The sequence below is a fragment of the Castanea sativa genome, chromosome 11 (assembly GCF_040712315.1).
Source record: "Castanea sativa cultivar Marrone di Chiusa Pesio chromosome 11, ASM4071231v1".
In the NCBI taxonomy this organism is placed as follows: Eukaryota; Viridiplantae; Streptophyta; class Magnoliopsida; order Fagales; family Fagaceae; genus Castanea; species Castanea sativa.
In genome coordinates this window covers 67,351,616-67,379,083 of record NC_134023.1, presented here as the reverse complement: position 1 = coordinate 67,379,083, position 27,468 = coordinate 67,351,616, and the positions used below count along the sequence as shown (strand labels likewise).

The window sequence follows — 27,468 nt, the reverse complement described above, 5'->3', positions numbered from 1 at the left end:
ATACCTCATGCCAATATTCTTAGGAAAATGCTAAATTTTATACAAGTTTTACTAAAAAGACTTTAGTGTTAGGATTGATTTTTTTTATTTTTAATTTCAATAGCTTATTTGCATAATTTGAAATTAAAAATTAAAAGTTAGTTTATTTCAAAATATTGGAAACTTATATTATTAAAATAAAACTAAAACAGAAAATAATATAAGACCTGCAAACAGTGAATAATTTAAGGAAAAAACTAACTTTTTTTTAGGAACAAACTATGGCAAATTTTACTACAAAAACTTCCTAATTAATATGAAAGAATATAGTTGATACTACTTGAACAAACAATATAATAAATGAAGAGAAAGTGATGATAAGATAGGAAAAATTTTACTCTATAACATTTATAAAATAATGTGTCTAATCACATAAAAATAATTGTGAAATTATTTTATTATGTTTTTTACTTTTTTTAGGAACAAACTACAACAATTTTTACTACAAAAACTTCCTAATTAATATGAAAGAATATAGTTGATACTACTTGAACAAACAATATAATAAATGAAGAGAAAGTGATGATAAGATAGGAAAAATTTTACTCTATAACATTTATAAAATAATGTGTCTAATCACATAAAAATAATTGTGACATTATTTTATTATGCTTTTTACTTTTTATTTTTATATTTATAATAACATTCATTTATTATGTTTTTTATAAAATAAGAGTTGTAATATATTTAATATTTCTCAATCTTTGTACTTATTGATACAACATCCATATTGACTAATCCTTGTGCTAGGCAAGAGGCAGTGGCCTAATTCCTACATCCACATGATTGCCAAGTGATATCAATCTTGCATCCTAAGGCAACTCTCTTACCATATTCTTGGATAAGGCAAAAAATCTTACCATCTTCAAATATCAGTAGAGGATAACACAAAAAAACAGAGCCACACCCACCTACCCATCCAATCCCATGGCCACCATATTCTCACCCTCAGCCCTCTTCTCCTCCACCACCACAACCCCTACAAAACCACCTCAAACTCCACCTTCAACCAAACCTAACCTCCCTATCCCACCTTCCAATCCCAAATCATCCTTAACCACCACCTTAACAACCACTTTAACTGCCACAGTCCTTGCCAACACAATTTTAACTACCTCTCCTCCTTCACTAGCTCACTTCAACCTACCAGCTCTACTATGGCACTGCTGCTAGTGCTGCTAATTATGGTGGCTATGGTGGCAACTCAAGCAAGAAAGACTCAGCTGAGTACATCAATGAAGTCCCAGATGGTTGGAAAGAACGCTTAGTTTTAAAGGTTGAGAAGGGTACCAAACTACCAATGGACTGACACTCTGACAGTGAGTTCTACTACCCAAAGAGAAAGTCAGAGAGAGAGTACCTCACTTTCCTTGCTGGGTTTAGACAGGTAGCTCCTAAGGATGTGGTTTTGAACTACTTGGCATTGTCAGACGTATACTTGCAGGACTTGATAGCAAGTGCCGGCAGGACTTGACACCCCATTCTTCGGTTTGGTCTTCAGAAACTTTTTGTAGTTACTCTGCGATGCAAAGTGACAAGGTTCCCAATTTCTAAAATACAATTCAATTGTTTGGACAACAGAAAAAAAAAAATATATAGAAAAAAAGATGTATGAAATTTCAATTACAGAGCGTCAAAGCTTGTGGAGGTTAAAAAAAAAATTGTGTTCGGTAATGATATTTTTTTTAAAATAAACTGAGTTAACATTCTCAAATTAGGTTGTTTACAACACGTATATTAAGAACTCATTTTCCTTCTCAAAAAATAAAAAATAAAAAATAAAAAATAAAAAATAAAAAATAAAATTGAGAACTCATTTTTAGTTTTCAAGTAACATTATTGTAGTTTTTAAGTAACATCGTCGAGTGGTCTTTTTATAAATAAATTAAAGCCACACCTTTCCAACTTTATGGGAACAAAGAGGACTCAATGAATTGGCGATTATCTAAGGATGGCGAGTTCACCATGGCAACGACTTATAATCTCGTGAGGGCTGAGGAAGAACAAGTTTCGGAGTTCAAGGGTAGATGGATTTGGAAGATAGATACTCTTCCTAGAATTTGCCACTTTCTTTGGCTTTGCCACCACAACAGTGTGCCAGTTAGAGGTGTAGTTGCTGCGAGAGGAATAGATTGTGATGTCTTGTGCCCTGTCTGTAAGAATGAGGAAGAGTCCATTATTCATTTGTTGAGGGACTGCCCTTTTGCGAGGTACCTCTGGGGGCAGTTGGGAGTTCCTGGTTCACTTTCATCTTCATTCGGTGCAGAGCTTCAGAATTGGCTGCAAACCAATTGTATGTGCCACCCTCTGATCAAGGCTCATGGTTATCCGTGGAAAATGTTATTTCCTTTTGCAATTTGGACCTTATGGAAACACCGGAATAGAATAGTGTTTGAGAATACCACTATAAACCCAAAACTCCACGAATCATGTCTAAAGCAAACCATTGACTATTTATATTGTGTGGCAAAATCTTTTAGAACTAAGCAGATGGGCTGTGTCCAAGTTAGGTGGTACAAACCTTCTGAAGGGTGGTATAAACTCAACACGGATGGAGCGTCTTTTGGAAATCCTGGAAAAGTAGGGGCTGGTGGTGTTATCCGAGATCTTGAAGGAACCTGGATAAGGGGATTTTGCCGCAGCATAGGAGTCACCACGAGTGTCATGGCAGAATTTTGGGCCTTGCGTGATGGCCTTACTCTTGCTTTTCAATTGGGATTGCCTTGCCTAGAAGTGGAACTAGATGCTAAGATAGTTGTAGACCTGGTCCTCTCGAGCACAGTGACTAATAGAGACTACTCTTCCTTTCTAAATGATTGCAGGTACCTGCTCAAAAAATATCAACAAGTCAGGGTGAAGCACATATTTCAAGAAGCGAATCGGTGTGCTGATGATTTGGCGAAGAGGGGCTGCTTGCAGCAAGAGGATTTTGTAATTCTGTTATTTCCCCCTTCCCCTGAATTTGTGTCTTTTGTATGTATGGATGCTGCTGGTCAGTATGTATTAAGGCAATCTGCTTGTACTTTGCCTGTTGTGGCTGGTTTGTTTTAATGCAATTCTCCTTTTAACCAAAAAAAAAAAAAAAAAAAAACATAATTGAAACAATAGTTTCACCTTTCGACCTCTTTCTTTTTTCTTTTCTTTTTCCTTTATCTCCCATGTTCCCACATCTTCTACATCATCTATCATTCTCTCTCTTTTTTTTTTCTTTTTTCCCTCTTTCAATAAAATGGCATACTTTTATGGTATAGTAATCACATTTAAAAAAAAAAAAATACACCTACTAAACACACAATTATATTTTTTTACATTTTAAAATACTTAACACATTTTTTGCATTATAAGTACTTTAAACACATATTTTTACAATACTCATTTCGAACTAGTGCCTACTAATAGTTGGGCAACTGGGATTAGTTGCCAATTTTGGCCCAATTTTCACATCATTTCGAACTGGTACTTAAACACCACTACCAAACGGCCCTCAGAGACTAACTAATTGTTGGCACTTTAGACTTTTGTGAGAGAGAGGTCAAGCTACATGCACCGACTACTCTACTTGTATGTGAGTCAAAAAAAAAAAAAATTTATACATGCAAAAAAAATTTATATAAATAATCATTTTAACTAATATGTTATGTGACCACCTTGACTTGAAAAAAAATGGATATATATACTTTAAAAAAAGAATTTGAGTTCAATAAATATAAGAGTAATGTTATATCCACGACATTTTCACAATAATTTGACAATAAATTTTATGTAGTAAGCTATTACTTTTTAATTCGGGTTCAACATTGACATATTTTATCTAAAAATAACAAGCTAACAACTTGTTGCATAAGATTTGTTATGAAATTGTTGTGGTCACTTTATTATTCTTGTATCAGCATTTTCAATTTGCACTTTATCTTTTATTAGTTTTTTTTTTCTTATTCTCTTTTTTAGTACAAAAAAATTGTAATATTTCATGTATTCGCATTTTTGTTGTTGTTGTGACATTCATATATTCAAATTGTCTTTTTATTAAATTTTGTATAATTTAAATTTCTTAATGACTACCCTAAAAATAATTCCTAGAGCCGCCACTGGCTACACGTTATAAATCACCATTTGATTTAATTGCCCAACTATGTGATGTATGCACCTAAAGAGAGCCTTAAGCATTGTGATTCTGGTAACAAATAAAGAGAACCTGTATTGTTTACATAGCAATATGAGCTATCACATGCCTTTAGTCATAGGTACTTGGCTAAAAAGAGTAGGAACTAAATTACACAAGGTTTATAATACACCTTAATGTTAAACAAGATAGAGCGCAGTGTTCAACATAGACTGGGTGTACCTGTAAACATTTATGTGGTAAGCTAAACAAAGTTTACTGTCAAATAAGCACATGGAAGTTCCATGACAAAGTAAAATTTAAACATTCATTTGATTTTCATATATCAAAAAGAGCCTGTTTTTTGAATCCATAGGGCATGCTACTGAAAGAAGCAAGCAGTAACATTATAATACATCCCTCACACAAAAGGAATTTCAAAAACTCATACATCCCTCACATGAATTTTTTTTTCAAAAACTATGTAAGTTCCATCATTACTGTGATCTAAAGCTGTGAAGTAAGCCTAACAAGTCTTCTCATTAAATATATGCTTAAAAGGAGAAAAATTACAACTTACAAGTAGGTAAAGTTTGGTTGGTAGCTTAAGATCCTTAGGACTGAAGGGCAGCGAAATCACATAAGGAAAAGAGAAAGCGTTATGGCATTACAAGTTCTTGCCTCCAAAAGCCTGTTATAGAAAATTGCAGATACCTGTGGAGAAATTCAATATCAACAGATAGAATTGGAGGCATATCCTATTCAACAAGACCAAAAATGAAACAAAACAAAATACGTAGAGCAGTGGCACATATATACCTGAATTGAAATGAAGACCGAGAAAAATATTTGTAATCACTAGACTTGAAAAATGAGTTACATTGCTTTGCCATTTACAAGTTCTCACTGGTTCTGAACACCTATAATAACTGATTAGCCTCCTCTAGCTTGAATGACCAATGAACAAATTGCCTGAAATTTTACAAATATAAATTGAGGACTAAAGACCTTAGTTTTTTGTTCTATACTGCTATGTGACATTTATGGCCTACACTAAATTAAAACAAAACAAAAGAAAATCAAAGCATATCAGGGTCCAACACAAATTTCTAGTAGCTATCTCTAACTTCTTGTTCTTTTAAAAGATGGATAAGACCAAAGAAAGAGGCACTTTACTTGAACACACATGAAAAGTTCATTGGTTGATTGCCCTTTGAGACTTTCTTTCCTCAGCTATAAATTCACCGGAGATTGGACCACAATGCTGAGCAGACCATAAAATGTGCAGCAGAGAGAAACATGGAAACAAAAGGAAAAGAAAAAAAGGATTAAACAATCAGCTAATAATATGTGCCTTAAGCATTCTCCCAGGTCCATCATCAACAATGAAATTTTATTTTTAAAGATCAAAGAATAGTAGGGAAGGTTGTTTCCCCTGAAACATAATCATGTGAATCATCTCACCATGCTAAAACTAACTTAAATTCAAATAATGAGTAAAAATATGAGCCAAAGTTTTCCATTTCTATATAAATCTCATATCTATCCTATAATTAGACTTTGGTTTGGAAAAACTATGTATATTCAGCAAGATACAAATTCTTTCTTGGGTGTTGTTTTCGACATTATAGCTTCTGCCAGGGGGATGGATCCTTACAAATAGCTAGACTGCTTCTTTTCATTCAATGTCTGCAACAAAGTCCCTCCTATTAATTCACATTAACTAAATAGAACTATTAAATAAGAAAAAAAATTGATGGTTTGGGTAATATAGTGGGAGGGTCTAATATGTGCCCGAATACAAGTTAAGAAGTACTATAAATATAAATAAAATGAGATAGTAAATAACTTATGCAGGAATCAACTTTTCATAAAGGGCATGTGCAAACTGAGAAGAATGTTTTTGAATTATGGCACAAGCCTCCTTTTTTGTTGTGTCCCTTCTTTTATAGGTCCATTTTGAAATCTTTGAAAGTGAACATGATCTTTGTGGAAAATGATAAGAAACTATCAGCAATAGACCTTCATAGTTAACAATGATTACAACCTATCAGTCTATCACAACCCAAGAGTTTATCACCTGATCTTCAAATTTCGCTAATGCGACATTCTCCCCAAGATTCCAATAAAAATCAATGTAATGCAGGGTAAATATTTCACTTTACATCCAATTTCAATAGTAAAGTAGCTGAAATTCTGAAATGAAATTGATTTAGACAAAATTATCAAATAAAAAGCTAAAATTCCATGTTTCACTATGAATAAAAATTTAGGAGGAAAAAAAAAAAAATGAAGATGGGCTTACTAGATAGTTCAATTAATATAGTACTCACTATGGTGGTAGGTAGATCTTAAAGCTATGATTTCAAATTTTTATGTACAATGTGCAATGCCGAGTGATTCTTTTATTCTCAACCAATTCTCCGGTTTGGTCTTCAGAAGCTTTCTGTAGCTATTCTGAGAGCTCTCCCTCTCTTTGCGCCAGTCAGACTGATACTCCACCTGGTTGTAATTTTCCAGCTCTCAGCTCCAATTTCTCCTTCAATCTCCTCTCGTCATCTAATTTCAGAGTCCCCAAATCCTACTGATGCAAAGTGACAAGGCTCCCAATTCCTATAAACAATTCAATTGTTTGGACAACAGCAAAAAAAATTAGAAAAAAGATGTATAAAATTTCAATTACAGAGAGTCAGAGACTAACTAATTTTTGGCACTTCTGACTTTTGTGAAAGAGAGGTCAAACTACACGTTATAAATCACCAATTGACAACTATATGATGTATCCATCTAAAGAGAGCAACCCTGGACCTGTGTTGTTTAAATAGCAATATGAGCTATCTAATACATACCTTTAGTCATAGGTGCTTAGCTAGAAAGAGTAGGAACTAAATTAGCCAAGGTTACTCTTACAATACACCTCATAAAATTCTGCTAACAAAATAGAGTGCAATGTTCAACATAGACTGTTTATAGCCGTAAACTTCAATGCAGTAAGCTACGAAAAGCTTACTGTCAAATAAGCACATGGAGAGTTCCATATGTCGAAAAGAGTGAGTTTTTGAACGCCACAGGACATGCTACTGAAAAAGGCAAGCAGCAACATTATAATACATCCCTCACATAAAAATAATTTAAAAAACTAAAACATTCCTCACATAAAAGAGTTTCAAAAACAATAAGTTCCATCATTACTGTGATCTAAAGCTGTGAATTAAGCATAACAAGACTTCTCATTAAAATACATGTATAAAAGGAGAAAAATTACAATTTACAAGTTGGTAAAGTTTGGTAGGTAGTGTATGATCCTTAGGACTGAAGGGCAGGGAAATCACATAAGGAAAAGAGAAAGCACTATGGCATTATGAAGTTCTTGCTTCCAAAAGCCTGTTGTAGGAATTGCAGATGCCTGTGGAGAAATTCAATATCAACAGTTAGCAAGGAAGTGGAGCACTATCCTATTCACCAAGACCAAAAAGGAAAAAACCAAAACACATAGATCAGTGGCACATATATACTTAAATTGAAATGAAGACAAGAAAAATATGTGTAATCACCAGACTTGCAAAATGAGTTGCATTGCTTTGCCATTTATATGTTCTCACTGGTTCTGAACATCTACAATAACAGGTTAGCCTCCTTTAGCTCGAATGACCAATGAAAAACTTGCCTGAGATTTTACAAATAAAAATTAGGTGACAAATAAGACCTTGGTTTTTTGTTCTATACTGCCATGTGATTTTTATGAAAATAAAGGTACCATGGCATACACTAAGAATTGGCAAGCTTACAAGCATTACTGAGGATTCACCTAGGGACCTGATGAAAACAGTGCTTAGAAAATTGCAAACGCAGCACATCAATGCCTTGAAAGCTCGTATCTTGCAGGCTCACAGCTTGGTGTTTGCATTCCACAACAAAGGCTGCAAACCCATGTTCACGCCTTTCATAATTACACAGGACAAGGCTTCAGGAATTGTCTGACAAAGCTTGCAGCTGACCAGCAACTCTTTCGTTTGGTACTAACTTCCACTAAGATCAACACTTGTGACACTTGACAATAGGCAATCAACTATCAACAAATCATATCCAATTGCACACAGGAGGTTTACAACTTCTTAGAGAATGATTCCCAACCATTGCTTCTTGACAGATCGTGACCATATGGCTGCAGTAGTTAAGAGTTTGAGAAGCATTGACAACCTTCCCTTCAAACATGCCCACATTCTTGCATTTCCATATAGCCCAAAGAGCTGCTGCATTAACAAGAATAACAGAAGAAAAAAAGATCAGTATCAGTAAGACATCTCTCCTCCCAAATAGAGAGCCAATTACCAATGGAATTTGATTCAATAAATTAAAGGGCTGACGTTGAGATACGATCCAAACCAAAGGGCTCTTGCATTCTAATGAAATCAAGATATAATGTTGGTACACAATTTAATGAAACTGTGAAATTTCATTCAATACATTTATGGAATACCTGCCATCTGCGGCACGGATGTCAATGCATCGATTACCCATACAAAGCATAATCTTTGGTTGAAATGACATTCTGCTTGGGCATAGCATAAAAAAGCCATCAAGCAATTATTTGCATATCCACTGATCATGATGTTCCACAATTTGATATATATATACAACCTGCAAGCAGCAAATTCCAAAATTCAATATTGCTTTCAGACATTTCATCGAACAACTACGTGTCCTTAACATAAACAGTTTTCATATAATTAAAATAAATTACAAGCTATAAGAGATATTGATGAGCTAAAAAATCAAAGTGCCAGAAGTTCATGTAACTTTTGAAATTTTGAGAACAATTATAAAATCATATTTTTCTAAATCCACACAGGGATACTAATTTGTTCTTTCATTTGGGTTTATTGTAGAAATCAACTTTTCTTTATCAACAATGTAACCAGCACTATTATGTGCAAATTCTTATACCAATACGTTTAGGATTTAATATATATATATATATATATATATATATATATATATATATATATATATATCTTTTCCTTTGTAAATGTTATACCTGGAAGGAGGAAATATCTGTACTTTTTTGTCTCTGTTTTACACAATTATTGCTCCTCCTCCTCCTCTAGCTCATAGACCAACTTGCCATCAATCTCAACATAAGGGATGTGGGCGATCTTGAACCACTCTTGCCTTTTGCCTTTCTTGCAGTGTTGTTTCAGCACAGGACACAATCTAATATGTAGCTTCACAAGTGAGGTAGGTAGGCCCTTCTCTGGGAGGGATGCGAGTTTAGGGCAACTGACAATTGACAGTCGTTGAAGAGAAGAGAGGGTTTGAAAGTCCTTGGAGGATAGGAATACTATATTCTGAAAATTTACAATTCTCAGTTCAATGAGAGAGGTAGGCAACATCATCATTATCTTCCCGTCTTCCTTATCTGGAAACGACTGCCAATCTAGAAATTCACCATAAATGCAAAGATATCTGAGAGATATGAGTTTGTGGAATCCCCATTCAAATACTTGTTTACAGATATTCACACCTTTCAACCTAAGTGATGTTAAGCTGGAGGGGTAACCATCTTCCTGAAAGGACTTAAGGCTTTGACAATCACATATGCTTAACTCTTGAAGCAAGGTTAAGTTGTGCATGCCATTGGGCAAGGCCTCCAATTTCTCACAGTCTCTAATCGAAAGCTCTCTCAGGCTGGTGGGGAGCAACCCTCCATCTGGGAAGCAAACAACACTAGGACACCTATTTATATCGATCTTATTGAGATGGCACAATTTGTGTAGACCCTCAGGTAAGGATTTAAGATTTTCACAATTCCAAAATTCAAGCTGTTCAAGAGAGGCATTATTGAGTAACTTGTCCGCTATTGACTCTAGCTTTGGACAAAACCATACAATAAGGCTTACAAGGGCTGTAGGTAACTGGTTTCTAAATGATAAGGATGTCAACTCTGAGCATCCCCAAATGTCAAGGTGTTTAAGTGTGGCAGGTAGGTCGCATAAGTACTTTAGAGATGGACAATCTCTAATCTCCAAGTGCTCAAGAAGAGATTCATAGTTGTAGTTGCTACAAAGACTCTCCTCATTCATCAATAAAGAAGAAGGTGACGAAGAAGAAGCCTCCCCCTTGTTTACCACAAACTGCAAATTCTCACAATCATTTATCTCTAGCCTTTTCAAAGTTGGAGGTAGCTGGCCTCTTGATATGAACATCAAAGAATTACATTCCTCAATAGTTGCATATTCTATACATGTGCAATTGGACATTGGCAAGGATTTCAAAACACTGCAACCTACAATTTTCAGTGTCCTTAACGTAGACGTCAAGCAATTGATGTTGATGAGACTTGGGCACGATATCATATGTAGTGTTACAAGGGACATGAACCTATTCAACTCCTTGCAACCATTTATTGTCAGATTTTCTACCTTCGCTAACCCATGCATGAACTCCTCCGTCAAGCTTTTCAGATCTGGGATAGAAAGAACCATGGACTTTAGCAAGCATCACGCAACCGTGCTCTTGTTCACCTCTTTGCATCCCACAATTTCAAATTCGTGAAGCTTTGGAAGGGTTGGAATTGAAACAACCAATTGCTCACACTCATGAATAGAAAATTTTACCAAAGATGAGAGATGGCAGGGCAATTTTCCTTGCAATTTGGGGCATCGAGAGATAGAAAGCTCATGCAAGCAAGGGAATTCTTCATACTCATCTTTGCAAGGAATCCAATCTCGCCATTCTTGCATATCATCAAAGCAAAGGGTCTCTAACGATCGAAAAGGCTTCAAGCAACCATCCCATAAAACTCAGGACCAACAATTTGCACACAACCCATTCTTATAATGACAAGGTATTTAAGAGAAGGTAGTTGTCCGACCGCAGGTAAGGACATGCATTTTCCACATCTGTCAATCTTTAGGAGGCTAAGTCAGTCGTTGACTACCAAGCCTGGTTAGAATATGTTCCTGAAGACAGCCCTTCTCACGTTTTGCATGATATTCACCAATTGATTTGATTGCGCACCATGCAATGTATCCGCCTAAAGAGAGCGATTGCGATTCTGGTAACAAACAAAGAGGACCTGTATTGTTTAAATAGCAATATGAGCTACCTAATACATACCTTAGTCATAGGTACTTAACTAAAAAGAATAGAAGCTAAATTAGCCAGGGTTAATCTTACAATACACATCATAAAATTTTGTAAAACAAAATAGAGAATGTTAAACATAGATTGGTTATATCCGTAAACTTTTATTGCGGTGAGCTAAACAAAGTTTATTGTCAAATAAGCACATGGAGAAGTTCCATGACAACTAAGTAAAATTTAAATATTCATTTGATTTTCATATGTCGAGAAGAGCCTGTTTTTTGAACTTCCATAGGACATGCTACTGAATAAAGCAAGCAGCAACATTTTAGTACACCCCTCAAGTAAAAAATAAATAAATTAAAAACTATTAGTTCCAATCATTACGGTAATCTAAAGCAGTGAAGTAAGCCTAACAAGTCTTCTCATTAAAGTATATGCTTAAAAGGAGAAAAATTACAATTTACAAGTTGGTAAAGTTTAGTAGGTAGCGTATGATCCTTAGGACTGAAGGGAAGGGAAATCACATAAGGAAAAGAGCTAGTGTTATGGCAGTATGAAGTTCTTGCTTCGCAAAGTCTGTTGAAGGAATTGCAGATGCCTGTGGAGAAATTCAATATCAACAGTTAGCAAGGAAGTGGAGGCATTATCCTATTCACCGAGACCGAAAAAGAAAAAGAAAAGAAAAAAAAATCATAGAGCAGTGGCACATATATACCTAAATTGAAATGAAGACAAAAAAATATTTGTAGTCACCAGACTTGCCAAGCGAGTTGAATTGATTTGCCATTTACATGTTCTCACTGGTTCTGAACATCTATATATAACTGGTTAGCCACCTTTAGCTTGAATGATCAATGAAAAAACTTGCCTGAAATTTTACAAACAAAAATTAAGTGACGACTAAGACCTTAGTTTTTGTTCCATACTGCTATGTGACATTTATGGAAATAAAAGTACCATGGAACACGCTAAATTAAAACGTATTAGATTCCAACACATATTTCTAGTAGTTATCTCTAACTTCTTGTTATTTCAAAAGCTGATTAAGGCCCAAGAAAGAGACTCTTTACATGAACACAGATGAAAAGTTCATTGGCTGTTCGCCCTTTGAGACCAGAATGCCTTCTTTCCTCAGCTACAAATTCACTGGAGTTTGGGCCACAATGCCGAGCAGACCATAAAATGTGCAGCAGAGAGGAACATGGAAATGAAGAGGAAAAAACAGGATTAAACAATTGGCTAATAATATGTGCCTTAAGCATTCTCCCAGTTCCATCTTCAACAATGAAGTTTTATTTTTAAATATCAAATAATAGTAGGGAAGTTTGTTTCCACTGTGTTAGAGATATATTAGCCCATTAGCATAAGCCCAAGCCTAATTCTACTTTGTGTGCAAGCCAAGTTTCCTACTTGTACTAGAAGTCTATTAGTTTAGGGTTTAGTCTACTATATATACACATGTTATGGTTCATTGTAATACAGGATTTGTTCTACACTCTAATATATTATTGATGTAGCCCTTTAGGGTTTCCTCCGTGGATGTAGACCGTTAGGTTGAACCACGTAATTCTCTTGTGTTATTGTGTTCTATACTTTATGCTTTCGCTTCCGCATCCATAATAGCATATTCAACATGGTGTATCAATGCTAATATTTAACATGGTATCAGAGCTGCCTTCCTACGGCCATGGTTTTCTGTCCTTACGGTGTATTAAGAGCAATCTTTGTCTTCCTCGGTGTTTCTTTGCTGCGTTCATCTTCTTTGGTTTTCCACTGCTGCCGTCAAAATTCTCCGGTATAGTCATGTCACCGTTAGAAGTCGCATCAACACTGCAAGACCATTGTCTTTCTCAAGCCACCGTCACAGAGCCAAACTTCATTCAAGGGATCTTTTCAACCTAATCAAATCTCAAGATTTCATCAAGTTTCCATCTTGAGTTTGAGAGAGGGTGTTAGAGATATATTAGCCCATTAGCATAAGCTCAAGCCTAATTCTACTTTGTGTGCAAGCCAAGTTTCCTACTTGTACTAGAAGTCTATTAGTTTAGGGTTTAGTCTACTATATATACACATGTTATGGTTCATTGTAATACAGGATTTGTTCTACACTCTAATATATTATTGATGTAGCCCTTTAGGGTTTCCTCCGTGAATGTAGACCGTTAGGTTGAACCACGTAATTCTCTTGTGTTATTGTGTTCTATACTTTATGCTTTCGCTTCCGCATCCATAATAGCATATTCAACATGGTGTATCAATGCTAATATTTAACACACTGAAACATAATCACGTGAATCATCTCACCATGCTGAAACTAACTTAAATCCAAATGACATGTAAAAATATGAAGCTAAAGTTTTCCATTATTATATAAATCTCGTATCTATCCTATAACTAGAATTTGTTTTGAAAAACTCTGTCTATTAGCTAGATATAAATTTGTTCTTGGGTGTTGTTATCAATATTACACCTTCTGGCAGTGGCAGGGGATGGATCCCTATCAATAGCTAGGATGCTTCTTTTTTTTCAATATCTGCAACAAAGTCCCTCCTATTAATACACATTAACTAAATGGAACTATTAAGTTAGAAAAAAAAAATTCATGATTTGGGTAGTAAAGTGGGAGGGTTTTATATGTGGCTGACTACAACTTAAGAAGTATTATCAATGTAAATAAAATAAGATAAAAAATAACCTGAACAAGTATCAACTTCTCATAGAGGGCGTGTGCAAACTGAGAAGAATGCCTTAGATTTACTGCACAAACCTTCCTTCTCATTGTGTCCCTTTTATATGTCCGTTTCAAAATCCTTGAAAGTGAACATGATCTTTGAGGAAAAGAAAAAAAGAAGAAGATATGAATCAATTAAAACCTCTAGCCCAAATAGAGCAATTCAATCCAATTGTCTTCCTCATTGATAAACTTTAGAATAGCAATAGATCTTCATAGTTAACAATAAGAAATTATCTCAACTAAAAATGTTATAACCTGATCTCCGAATTTTGCTAATGCGCTTCTCCACAAGATTCCAATAAATCAATGTAAAGCAGGGTAAATAGTCCACTTTACATCCATTGTCAATGGTAAAGTAGCTGAAAATTTGAATTGAAATTGAGTTAGAAAAAAAGTACAAATCAAAAGCTAAAATTTCGTGTTTCAATATCTAGAAATTTTTTAAAGAGAAAAAATATTGATGATGACCTTACTAGATAATAAATTACAGTACTCACCATGGTGGTATTTAGATCTTGAAGCTATGATATCAGATTTTTAAGCACAATGTGTAATGCTAAGTGATTATTTTAATTTTGTTGGCTAAAAATAAAGTCTCAAACCACAATTTTTGGTCAAACTAGTTACAAGTCATTGGCATCACTAATTATATTCTGTAAGCTTGAGGGTTTTTTTTTTTTTTGGGGGGGGGGGGGGGGGGATACCTAGCCAAAAGGCAGAAAAAAAAAAAACACGCCATTAAGAGCATCCACAGCAGTGGAGCTAAAAATTTAGCAATTTAGCTCCACCAAAAGTTACTTTATCTATTTTATCTACACACATGCTGCAGCAGTGGATCTATTTTAGCTTTCAACACAATAAAATAATATAAACATCACAATAAAATAATATATTTACCACAATAAAATAGTACATCTCACTACAATAAAAACACCACAATAAAAAGGTAATGTGAACACAAAATAAAAAATTAATTTTTTTTTTAGCTCTCATGAACAGTGCACATCTATCTATAGATGTCTTATTTAGCAATTTTAAAAAAATATAGATTCATTTCATTCTGCGTCTTCTTTTTGGTGTTTTGGTAGAGCTAAAATAGCTATATAGCTATTTAGCTCCACTGCTGCAAGTGCTCTAATACATATGATGTTTAACATGACAGTTACGTTAAAAAAAAGAAAAAAGAAAGGCACAAGAATTGGCAAGCTTACGAGCATTAGTGAGAATTTGCCTGGGGACTTGATGAAATCAGAGCTTAGAAAATTGCAAATGCAGCACAGCAATGCCTTAAAAGCTCGAATCTCCCGGTTTGGTGTTTGCATTCCATAACAGCACTTCGTGTATTGTCTGACAAAGCTTGCACCTCAGCAGCAATTCTTTCTTTTAATACTAACTGCCATTAACATCAACACTTACCACACTCGACAATTGACAGTCAACAAATCAGATCTAATTGCACAAGGAGGTCTATAGCTTCTTAGAGAATGATTCCAAGTCATTGCTTCTTGAAAGATCGTGAGCATAGGGCTGTAGTAGTTAAGAGCTTGAGAAGCATTGACAACCTTCACTTCAAACATGGATAGATTCTTGCATTTCCGAATAGCCCAAAGAGATATTGATATACTACCCAAAAATTAATTTATTTTGAAAATTTGAGAACAATTCGGATTCCAGAAGCTAGCCTCTGTTACAGCACTGCAAGAATCTGCTAGGTTAGGGTTTTAAATTTCAAAATCAACTCTAAAAATCAGAGCTGCTTAAAATTTGAACATGAGGGATGTCGATGATCTTGAACCACTCTTGCCCTTTTCCTTTCTTGCAGTGTTGTTTCAGCACTGGACATTCCGCAATACATAGATCTAGAAGTGAGGGAGGCAGACCCCTCTCTGGAAGGAATGCAAGTTTAGGGCAATTGTAGATTGACAAACATTCAAGAGCAGAGAGGTTTTGAAAGCCCATGGAGGATAGGGATACTATATTTGGAAAATCCTCAATTCTAAGATAGATGAGAGAGGAAGGCATCATCATCATCAACTTCTGATCTTCCTCTTCAGGAAATGATTGCCAATCTGGCAATCCACCACCAATGCAGAGAAATGTAAGAGAAGTGAGTCTATGCAATCCCCATTCTAATATTTTCTTACAAGTATTCACCCCTGACAACGTAAGTTTTGTTAGGTTGGTGGGAAAACCCTCTCCCGGAAAGGATTTGATGCTTTCACATTCTAATATGATTAATTGTGGAAGAGAGGTGAGGTTGGGTAAGGTCTCCAATTTCTCACAAGTTGCTATACAAAGCACACTCAGGTTGGTGGGGAGCAACCCTCCATCCGGGAAGGAAACAACACTAGAACACTTCCATATGTCGATCTTATTGAGATGACAGAGTTTGTGTATGCCCTCCGGTAAGAATTTAAGCTTTTTACAATCCCCGATTTCAAGATTCTCAAGAGATGCTGGTAACTTATTTGTTACTGACTCCAGCTTTGGACATATACTTACAGAAAGGTGTTTAAGGGCTGAAGGCAACTCGTCTCTTGATGACAAGGATGTTAGCTCTGAGCATCCCATAATCTCAAGGTGTTTAAGTGTGGAAGGTAGGTCACATAAGCATTTTAGAGATGGGCAACCAATAATCTCCAAGTGCTCTAGCAAAGATCCATAACTATTGTTGTTGTTTCTGTTAAGATTCTCCTGGCTCATCGTCAAAGAAAAAGGTGTAGAAGAAGAAGAAGAAGAAGAAGAAGAAGAAGAAGAAGATTCTCCTTCCATGTCCACCACAAATTGCAAATTCTCACAAAATTGTATCTTTAGATTCTTCAAAGTTGGAGGTAGCTGGCCTCTTGAAATGAACGTCAAAGAAAAACAATTCTTAATAGTTGCATATTCAAGACATGTACAATCGGATATCGGTAAGGATTTTAAAGTGTTACAACTATCAATTTTCAATGCCTTTACCCTAGACGTCAAGCAATTGATGTTTAGGAGACTCTGGCACGATATGATATCTAGTGTTTCTAGGGACATGAACCTATCTTGCCATAGAGATCTCAATTCCTTACAATCATATATCACTAGTGTTTCAACTTGCGCTGACCCAGGCATGAACTCCTCTGTCAAGATTTTCAAATCTGAAATAGAAAGAAACATTGACTTTAGCAAGCATAACTCAATTGTGCTTCTGTTCACCTCTTTGCATCCCACAATTTCAATTTTTTTAAGCATTGGAAGGTTTGGAATCGAAACAACCAACTTCTCACATGCATAAATAGAAAGTGTTTCCAACAATGGGAGATTGCGAGGCAATTTTCCTTGTAGTTTGGGGCATCGAGAAATAGAAAGCTCACGCAAGCAAGGGAATTCTTCGTACTCAACCCCACAAGGAATCCAATCTTTCCATTCTTGCATATCCTCAAAATGAAGTGTCTCTAAGGATTGAAAAGGCTTCAAGTAACCTTCACCATAAAACTCAAGACCAACACTCTGCACCATAGCCATTCTTTCAATGACAAGGTATTTGAGCGAGGGTAGTTGTCCAATAGCAGGTAAGGACATGCATTTTCCACATCTGTCAATTCTTACCTCCACCATATTAGAAAACGAAGGATCACTTAGCCACATTGGGAATCTTGCACCAACATAACCCTCAATGAAAAGTGTTTTCACTGTTCTATAAGGTTGTAGCATGTTAAGAACATCTATTGCAATTCCTTCATTTTGTATATCATCTAGTGCATTCTCCCATTTCATCACCAATGCATCTATACTCTTCTTACCATTTAAATTGGCCTTTCTTGCATCCTCAACATCAACCACATTCTCTAAGCTTGAAATACAAAGTTTTCCCTGAAGAAACTCTAAGTTCATTAAATCTCCTATCTTGGATCCAGTATCTTTCCCCACAACAAAATTAGATAATGTTCGTAGACTCTTTAATTCATCTATTCCCACTGGCATCTCTTTGATTGAATTCACATTTGTAATATCAAGATGTCGAAGATTGACTAGATTCCCAATTTTCTCTGGTAAATTTGTAAGGCTAGAACAACCTTTCAATATCAATGTTTGCAAATTGTACAAAGAACATGTTGAACTTGGTAAACTTCTAATTGAAGTATTGGAAAGGTTGAGGTATCTTAAGTGTTTTAAATCGCTAATTGAATTTGGTAGCTCAGTGGTTTTATATCCACCTAAAGATAATACCCTTAAATATCTTAATTGTGGCAACAAACAATTAGGAACATAGTTTGTTAAGTAGCCATTCTCCTTTATTGGTAGTGGCAAGAAGGTTCGTAGGTGCACATCTTTGGGGAAGTTCTCAAACCTTTTGATTCCATCATGCTCAAATTTAATGTAAGAGAAATGTCGTACCTTTGTAGAAATGTTGGATTGCTTATCACCACCCATTGTATCTTCCAATCTATAGCACAAGCCTCTTGCTGCCCATTGAGCTATATCATTAATGAGATCATGCATGACAAAGAGTGATTCATGATTGCTTGATTGTTGAAAAAACGATCTCATATGCAGATCACGAAAATACTCACTAGCAACAACTTCCATTGGCTTGTTTCCTTCTGTTTCTTGAACCAAACCTTCTGCCATCCATAACAAGATGAGCTCTTTCTCCTCGAATGCATAATCCTTTGGGAATAGTGAACAATATGCAAAACACCTTTTTAAATGTGAAGGAAGATGTTGGTAACTCAATTTAAGAATTGAAAGAATAGTGCTTTTCTCTTCAGGAATTTCCCATATCTTACTATTTAGCACATTTTTCCACTCATCACTATTGCGTTTAGTGCGTAGAAGGCCTCCGAGTACTTTTGCAGCAAGAGGTGAACCCTTACACCTATGTAAAATTTCCCTACCAATTTCTTCAAGTTCTGGATGCATAGTAAAATTCGTTGCTCCCAATGCGTGCTGGGAAAATACACGCCAACAAGCATCATTTGACAAAATTTTCAACTCATAAGTTGAAGTAGTTCCCATTGTTGATGAAACACCCTGATTCCGAGTTGTGACAATAATCTTACTTCCTGGAGCTCCAAATTCAAAAGGAATGCGTAGTTTAGTCCAATTGTTATAGTCTTCATTCCAAACATCGTCCAAAATGAGCAGGAACTTCTTGCCAAATAATTTCTCCTTCAATTGAACTTGTAGTAAATTCAAATCATTATCACTACAAGTCTCAGGAGCGATGATAGATTGTAGGATTACTTTTGTCACCCTTACAATGTCAAAATCATCAGAAACACAAACCCATGCTTTCAAATCAAAATAACAGCTCACATCATTGTCGTTGTAAACTAGTTGGACAAGAGTTGTCTTACCCAATCCTCCTATACCAACTATGGGAATCACAGAGAGTTGAGCATCACTTAATTCATGGCTCAGCAACAAGTCGATAAGAGCCTTTTTATCTTCATCCCTGCCGTAAACATGACCTTCATTCACCAGAGAAGTGGTGGGCGCCCAGGATCTTGTTGTTCTAGTCCTTCTCCCAGTACTTTCTATCAATCCCAAACCATTCATGTCTGTCACAATGTTTTGCAGTCTTGTGTCGATATCTTCAATCTTGGACCGCATATTGGCATTGAACATTACAGAACTTGGATTGAAACCCACACAACAAGCAGGTATGAACTTTCGTACCTTACTTGTGCGGGGTTCTGCATTCAACTTACGCCGCAAAACTTCAGTAGCAAACTCGTCTAAGATGTCGTCTGCATCATGAGCCAAGTCTTCAAGCTCAACCAGCCAGATCTTCACCAACCTGCTTGTCATCTGCTTCTCTTCTGCGTCATCCAAAACCGCACGAATTTTCAGTAACGTTGTCCTCCATTTCTTGAGGTCAGCATGAAGTTTCTCTTGCTCAAAGATCTTCAACAAATCAGAGGAGGCTAACTTGTCAAACAGCCCCTCAAAGAAAGCGGATAAAGCAGCCTCTCCGATGATTGACATGATGTTCAAGGGAAAGAAGGAAATATGGGAAATGAAGTAATTAACCGAAGAGGAACTACTCAGAAAATGGAGTTAAGTGAAGACTGAAGAGGTTTAGTTTGTTTTGTGAAAGTTCAAGAAATCTGTGAGAGTTTTCTTTACTTTTCTTTCTTCTTTTGCTTTCTCAATCGTTGGCCTCGCTGTGTAACACTTTTCTTTACCCTACGCAGTTTCAAAAGCATATAAAGCATCAACTTACAAAAAGGAGAGCGTCAAGCTCAACTGCATATATTAGTGCTTTTACGTTCGTAAGGCAACCTGTCAGTGAAGAGTGCTTTTACAAAATGGAAGTATTAGTGCTTTTGTTATATTGAAATCATGTAAGTATTAGTGCTTTTACATAATGGAGAGCGCCAAGCTCAACTGCTTTATTAATGTTGCTTAATCTGTCGGTGGGAAGTTTTGAACATCAATTCAAACAATGGATGTACACACTGGCGGCGCCACATTGAGGTCAGGGTGTTCCTGGGAACACCCTGACCTGAAAAAGAAAAAATTTATATATAAAAACTTAAATTTTTTTATTTGTTTACCCTTACAAAAAAAAAAAAAGTAGGAACACCCTCAAGTAAAATCAGGAACACCCTCAAAATTTCTATACCAAACAAATTTTGAACTAAAATCTTAAAAAAAAAAAATGTAACAGAGAATCTAAAAAAAAAAAAACCAACCAAAACCCAATACAAATACGCGTCCGCCTCAATCATCAAATGGTAAAGCTAAAGCAAAACCTAAAATCAGAAGTCGTCAAACACCAGTCACAGCTTCAATCCTTGTCTTCTGCAACCTCCAGTCGACGACTAGTGAGCAATGTCTCTCACTGTTCTTGTTACTTTGCTAAGAACTCTCATCTCATTCTGTCATTTGCTTGTTGAAGACTTGAAGTCCATCTATCTATTTGGTAAAAGTAGTTTCCACTTTCTAGCTTAGGAAATGACGCCTGTCATTTTGTGTACTACACTCTATCAAGACCACAAAAATTCAGATTTTCACCAATATTTGTTATATTTAATTATTAGTTTTGTTGATATTTGTGTACCACGGTAGCTTTTGAATTCTCAACTCACCTTTTTAATATTTTAGTAATATTTTATGTTAGAGTTAAATTTGATTCCAGTGGTTTATTATTTGTTTACTTCAACAGTAATTTTTATAAATCAACCATGTTTCTTTTGCAAAATAATTATTGGTTGATATTGTAATCAAATAATACATTTAATAAAGTAAAGTAGGGGAAAGTGTACAATATTGAATATATTTACAAAAATATATATATATATATATATTATTATACACATTTATTTAGTTTATAAGGTAAATGTTATGTAAATATTACAATGTAAATTAATAATTTTCTTTTTGATAATTAGTAGATCAAATATGATATTGTTATATGTTTTATTTATTATGTTTGCTTAGGATTTTTTTATATATTTATTTTATGAAAGTTATGGTATAAAAAAAAATACATTTGAAAGATAGAATTCTATATTTACTTGGACTATTTTAGTCATTTTTTTCATTTTTTACTAATTTAATATATTTATTTATATTTTAAATAATTCTAAAATTAATTATGACGTTATCACGATTTGACCTCGGTCTGACTTTAAAAACCTTAAACTCTCTATTTTACGATTAATTGAACGGTCCGAGTTTCAAAACCATGGTGGTGTGGGGTCAGAGGTGGGATATTTGAATTGGGGAAGTAAAGACATGCAAAGGTAGGGGTGTGTGTAAACATGAGGTGTGTGCTAGTGTGTGCTAATGCACAGTGGAGTGTGTGCTAAACTGCTAGTAGTTAGTAAAAAAAATTAATGAGGCAACTAAACACCAATAATTAATAATTTAATTAACTAATACATTATAAAAGACAAACAAATTAAATTATGTTAAGCTAAACAACAATTAATAATTTAATAATTAATGAAACAACAATACAACAAATTATAATTTATAAAAGACAAACAAATTAATGAAACAACTAAACAACAATAATTAATAATTTTATGAATATTTCAAATGAACTTATAGTTTATTGTACAGGTACCTTTGTTCAATTCTTTTCTTTTCATTTTTTTTTTCCTTTTGAGGTTTTTCGGTGTACTGAATGCAAATTTATTTTGATTTTAAGAACATTTTTTTTAAGCACAAACTTCATGTTGGCCAAATCTTGAATTTCGGCCGGTATTTACCAAAACGTCCAGAAATAGAACAAAATGATCCGAAATTTTTTCAAAGTAGAATAGGAACATCCTGAACAAAATTCCTAGAGCCGCCACTGGATGTACAAAGCCTTCATCTTTATCTTTTCTTTTCTTTTTTCTTTTTTTGCCGAAAGCATATATCTGTACAAACAACTTTATATAGTATAATATAATAACGTAAAAGCTAAATAAGATTCTTTTTTGTTTTCTCTTCTTCTTTTTTTACGTATTAGTTTGCAACTTAGCACCAGATTTAAATCAAATTTTAATTACACTATTTTATGCTAATTTCTTCTCAAATTATATTTCAAATGTTTTAATATTATGTCCCGTGTCTTTAAATTTAAACAACTTTTAGCTCATCTCAAAGTACTTTCTGCCCATTTAAAATTAATGTAAATTTGATAATCACAATTTATTATTAATTCTATTATATATAAATTTCAATGAAAATTGTATCATATTCTAAAAATCGATTGTTCATTTCTAATATATTTCATAATATCTCAATTAATTGCATCACAGGAACAAAATTTACTTTAAGAAGTAAAAATTAAGTATATAAATAGGTTAACAATATATATATATATATATATATATATATATATATAATAACTAAAATGTGAATCAATTAACAATAAACAATTTGCATACTCTACCCTATGTTATCCTTACAAGATTTCTAAAAGAGTTGACAAAAGAAAAAGAAAAAGAAAAAGAAAAAAAGAACAATGATAGTGTTAAAATTTGCTTTAAAAAAAGTTGTTAAACTTATGTACAAATGTTTAATATATGTATTCTTAAATAATTTATTTTATTTTATTGAGAGATAGTTTCAATCTATAGCGTCAGTTCCTAATGATTGTCTTTTATCATTAGATCAAGACACCAACTAATTTTTTTAATAAAAGAATTTATGCTAATATTATACTTATACATGCTTCTTTGAAGTCGGTTAACAATTAACACAATCAGGGGCGGAGCTACCTTATTGCTTGGGCCCCCCCAAAATTTTAATTCTCTTCTACTATTATGGTAATTTTAGGCTATATGTCTGGTCCAACAAAGAAGTAATAGGCAATGGGCCCCCTCAATAGATTTAAGTTTTTTTATACATATGATAATGGTCATATGGTTTTGTTTTTTTTGTTTTTGTTTTATTATGATATGAATCTGACCATATGAATTTTTGCCTTTCTAATTAGTTTAATGAATATGTTTTGTTTATCAAGATTTTGTTCTTCAATTTTTGTATTGCTATATTATAATATATTTTATTTCTCTATGTCATCATTTTTTTAAGTTGATTTTTTTTTTTTTGGGTTTGAAATTAGGTGCTAAATAATTCATTAAAAAAAGAAATTTTCAATATTACAAATAATGATGGGTTGATAGTTTTTAAAATAATAGTGAAATTTTTTGTATATATCTATAGTGAACTAAATAATTGTTGAGAATGATGATATATCAAAATTGATAATTTTGAATTCAATAAATATTTGAATTATGATTATTGTATTAACACTACAATTTTTGTTGGGGAGATTCTAAAAAAAATTATAACAAACCGGCCCCACCAAGTGTAAATTCCTAGCTACTCCCCTGAACACAATAATACAAAATTTGAGAATTCTACAATATGAACTTAAACTTTCATAATCATTTCACTAATAATGAACCATTACATCAGAACTTCTCATAATACTTTTTGTTAATTTTTATAAATTTAAAAACGAACTCTACAACATTCTTAGTATTAAAAAAAAAAAGGGACGTTATTCCAACACCAATTTTTTTTAGAGATGAGCCCATCCATGTGAGATCGGAGGCACAGAAGTAAGAAAGTGAGTAGTGAAAATAGCATTTCCCTCAAAAATTTGGGCTAATAATTCATGGAAAGAAAAATGGTAGGATGAAATTTTTAGCTTTTGAATAAAGAACAAATTATAACCTTTCAAACTTCTCGGACAAAAATGGAGATTGGAGATTAGGCCAAATTTTTGGAATAAAAAGTATATTTCATCATTTTCTTTTTGAGGGTTTGAACTCCTTGAGTCTACCATTCTTGTAACTTGATTAGATGCAATCAACTTATTGAAGTGATAGACTATGAGTAGTAGACATTCACTTTTACATGGAATTATAACTCTCTTTTTTCTTTTTTTTTTTCTAACTACTCATAGTCAACCACTTATGTAAACTACGACAAAAGTTGTGTCTCTAGATTTATTTTTCATCAAATTATATTGCTAACATCATCTAGAGAAAACACTTAATTAATAAATTAATATCAAACTTTGGCACAAAAGCAATTTGTCAATTACAAAATAATTTTTTTTATTAAGAAAAAAGACAAAAAAGGAAGCCCCAAACATATATGAGAGTGATATTGCCAAATACCTTCTGCAAAATTTGTCATCTAGACCATACAAGTTCTCTTCTAAGAGCACTTGCATCAGCCTGTGTAAAATGAGTTAAATGTAAAACTTTGGCTAACAAACCCAAAAAAAAAATCACCCATATTCAACCATTTATATTATATGTTTCCTTCTACAGTTACACTACCCGTGTAAATTTACATAGGTATTATTCATGTGTAAAAGAATTATTTTATTCATTTCTTAGCTTTTCCATTTTTTTTATTAGCATGTGTGTGTGAGAGTGATGTGAGTGTTTTCAAAAAGTGGTTGTGTAAAATGAAAATAATAAATAATGAATGAAGAATGAATATTTTATTGAAATAACTTTTAAAATAGATAAGCTGATATGGGTGATACTTTGAGAGTAGAGGTTTGTGTGGAAAGAGGAGTTGTTTTATTGACAATTATGTCATATTTTCAATGTAATATTGGTAAGTTCCTAATAAAATTACATTTTTCTTATGTATTTAAAGTCTTGTATTTTTTTTTTATAATATAAGTTATGGATTTACGTATATTTGCTTCTTTTTTTAGGTAATTCAAATCGTATATTGGATGAACAATTTGTAAGGATTACGGAGCACAATAAACAAATTCCAACAATATATTACATTATTTATAATATATCTTGCCTTATATAATAATTGAATTTAAAATTTATTATGTTTCCTTGAAAAAAAAATTTCAAATAGCAAATTTATATAACTTGATTTAGAAAATTTAATATTTTTTGTTAGAAGATAATAACATCATTTAATTTTAGAAGAGTTTGAAACTAAAATTTATAAATCTTATTTATTATTTTTATTTTTTACTTAAAAAAATAAATTGTCAAATTTTTCCACAAAAGCAACTAGTATTGAGTATTGACTAATAGTTGTGCCAGTGGCCTAATTTCAACATCCACATGATTTGCCAAGTGATATCAATCTTGCATCCTAAAGCAACTTGAGCGCTTACCATATTATTGGATAAGGCAAAAATCTTACCATCTTCAAACATCAACAGAGGATAACACAAAAAAGCAGAGCCACACCCACCTATCCATCCAATTCCATGGCCACCATATTCTCACCCTCAGCCCTCTTCTCCTCCACCACCACCACCACCACCACCACAACCCCTACAAAACCACCTCAAACTCCACCTTCAACCAAACCCCACCTCCCTATCCCACCTTCCGATTCCAAATCACCCTTAACTACCACCTTAACAACCACTTTAACTGCCACAATCCTGGCCACCACAATTTTAACTTCCTCTCCTCCTTCACTAGCTGACACTCCAACCTACCAGCTCTACTATGGCACTGCTGCTAGTGCTGCTAACTATGGTGGCTATGGTGGCAACTCAAGCAAGAAAGACTCAGCTGAGTACATCTATGAAGTCCCAGATGGTTGGAAAGAACGCTTAGTTTCAAAGGTTGAGAAGGGTACTAATGGAACTGACAGTGAGTTCTACAACCCAAAGAAAAAGTCAGAGAGAGAGTACCTCACTTTCCTTGCTGGGTTTAGACAGCTAGCTCCTAAGGATGCGGTTTTGAACAACTTGGCATTGTCAGACGTATACTTGCAGGACTTGATAGCCAGTGCCGACAGTGTGACATCTGAGGAGAGGAAGGGTGAGAATGGACAAGTTTATTATGTGTATGAGATTGATGGGGTTGGTGCACATGGTTTAATTTCTGTGACTTGTGCTAACAATAAGCTTTATGCTCATTTTGTTAATGCTCCTACACCAGAGTGGAATAAGGACAAAGACATGTTGAGGCATGTTCATGAGTCTTTCAAGACTGTTGGGTCGTTTTAGGTTACTTTGTGGGATTGTTAATAAAGGGGAGAGAAAGGTTTTGGTGTTGTGTATGAATAATGAACTTGATACTAATTCAAATTATAAAGAATTTTCTTTTAAACTTTCATTTTGCCTGCATTTGCAGTTGAGTTTGGTTCAAAATGTATGTTCAATTAGAAGTTAGAACTTCACTGTGAATTTAACTCAAGGCATTCTATTAAGACATGAAAAATGTCCAACAATGATTGAATTGAGGCTGTCAAGGTGTCTGGTAACCTATGATGTATACATTTTATATAAGGTCCTAGGTTGAGCCATGTAATTGAAGATGGATCCTTTAAATGCATTTTATTCCTTTTAAGATTTGGTGTTTGATAACTGTGGTTGAAAATTTGTTTGTGCATCTGTTTGGAATTGATCAATTTATCCACTCCTTAGTTGTTTAGGGTCCAAAATCTGGAAATTTCAATCCTAATGGCATAATTTTTAGTTAGGATAAAGTCACATTTAATTGAGTCATTGTAGCACTGAAATATGGACCTATAGTGATTTTGGGTAATGGAAGAATGATCGACTTTGCACATATGCTGAAAGTGAATACCATTTTGCTTAAGACTTCTTTCTGTGATATTCAATTTTTGAATAAGGAATGGTAGAATATTTGGAAAGTATGAAAGTGATAAACTGAATTGAGAAAAAGAAATCTTGCTGCTTGAGAAGGATCTCAAGGGTTCACCCTCTTGAGACCTGCTGTCCTTTAAGATTTACAGCAATTTCACGTTGCTTTGTCCCCTTTTTTAGGCACATCCCTGTGTTTTCAATAGTAACAGGGCAAATCCCCTTTCCCCCAACTATCAAATTATCAAAAAAAAAAGGGGGGGGGGGGGGGGTGCAGTTTGGCTGCTTCAAATGCATGGGAGATAGGGGGAGTGTGCAAACGTTGGTGCAGCCAAATATGGGAGAAGAATTGTTGGCAAACACGCTTGATATGACACAAATATGCATGATTGCTTTGTAGCTGCAGGAAAGTCTTACAAATGCAGTAATGAATATCAAGGCTTTTCAGTTTTCAACTTGTATGAT

General features: G+C 34.2%; 2 protein-coding genes across 5 annotated transcripts; one reads left to right on the top strand and one right to left on the bottom strand.

Annotated features, from left to right (window-relative positions):
- Positions 1 to 951: 951 nt before the first annotated feature.
- Positions 952 to 26,506, top strand: LOC142614528 (thylakoid lumenal 19 kDa protein, chloroplastic). Of its 2 annotated transcripts, XM_075787062.1 has the most exons (2): positions 952 to 1,001; positions 25,698 to 26,506. In XM_075787062.1, exons 1-2 carry the CDS (start codon positions 967 to 969, stop codon positions 26,401 to 26,403), a joined length of 741 nt encoding a protein of 246 aa, XP_075643177.1. In that variant the 5' UTR covers positions 952 to 966; the 3' UTR covers positions 26,404 to 26,506. The 2 variants fall into 2 exon arrangements, with proteins under 2 accessions (XP_075643177.1, XP_075643176.1); XM_075787061.1 differs by lacking the exon at positions 952 to 1,001 and having other exon boundaries at positions 25,501 to 26,506.
- LOC142614727 (putative disease resistance RPP13-like protein 1) lies at positions 4,565 to 20,229 on the bottom strand. Of its 3 annotated transcripts, XM_075787283.1 has the most exons (10): positions 15,769 to 20,229; positions 9,180 to 9,313; positions 8,622 to 8,782; positions 7,930 to 8,394; positions 7,696 to 7,808; positions 7,407 to 7,547; positions 6,475 to 7,221; positions 5,318 to 5,405; positions 4,961 to 5,113; positions 4,565 to 4,855 (listed from the first exon to the last, which is right to left on the bottom strand). In XM_075787283.1, the coding sequence occupies exons 1-2, from the start codon at positions 19,926 to 19,928 to the stop codon at positions 9,226 to 9,228; spliced, it is 4,248 nt and encodes a 1,415-aa protein (XP_075643398.1). In that variant the 5' UTR covers positions 19,929 to 20,229; the 3' UTR covers positions 4,565 to 4,855; positions 4,961 to 5,113; positions 5,318 to 5,405; positions 6,475 to 7,221; positions 7,407 to 7,547; positions 7,696 to 7,808; positions 7,930 to 8,394; positions 8,622 to 8,782; positions 9,180 to 9,225. The 3 variants fall into 3 exon arrangements, with proteins under 3 accessions (XP_075643398.1, XP_075643397.1, XP_075643396.1); XM_075787282.1 differs by lacking the exons at positions 4,565 to 4,855; positions 4,961 to 5,113; positions 5,318 to 5,405; ... (4 more) ...; positions 8,622 to 8,782; positions 9,180 to 9,313 and adding exons at positions 10,812 to 11,219; positions 11,688 to 11,828; positions 11,946 to 12,098; ... (1 more) ...; positions 13,926 to 14,058; positions 14,220 to 14,323 and having other exon boundaries at positions 15,176 to 20,229; XM_075787281.1 differs by lacking the exons at positions 4,565 to 4,855; positions 4,961 to 5,113; positions 5,318 to 5,405; ... (4 more) ...; positions 8,622 to 8,782; positions 9,180 to 9,313 and adding exons at positions 11,387 to 11,828; positions 11,946 to 12,098; positions 12,301 to 12,376; positions 13,926 to 14,058; positions 14,220 to 14,323 and having other exon boundaries at positions 15,176 to 20,229.
- Positions 26,507 to 27,468: the final 962 nt, after the last annotated feature.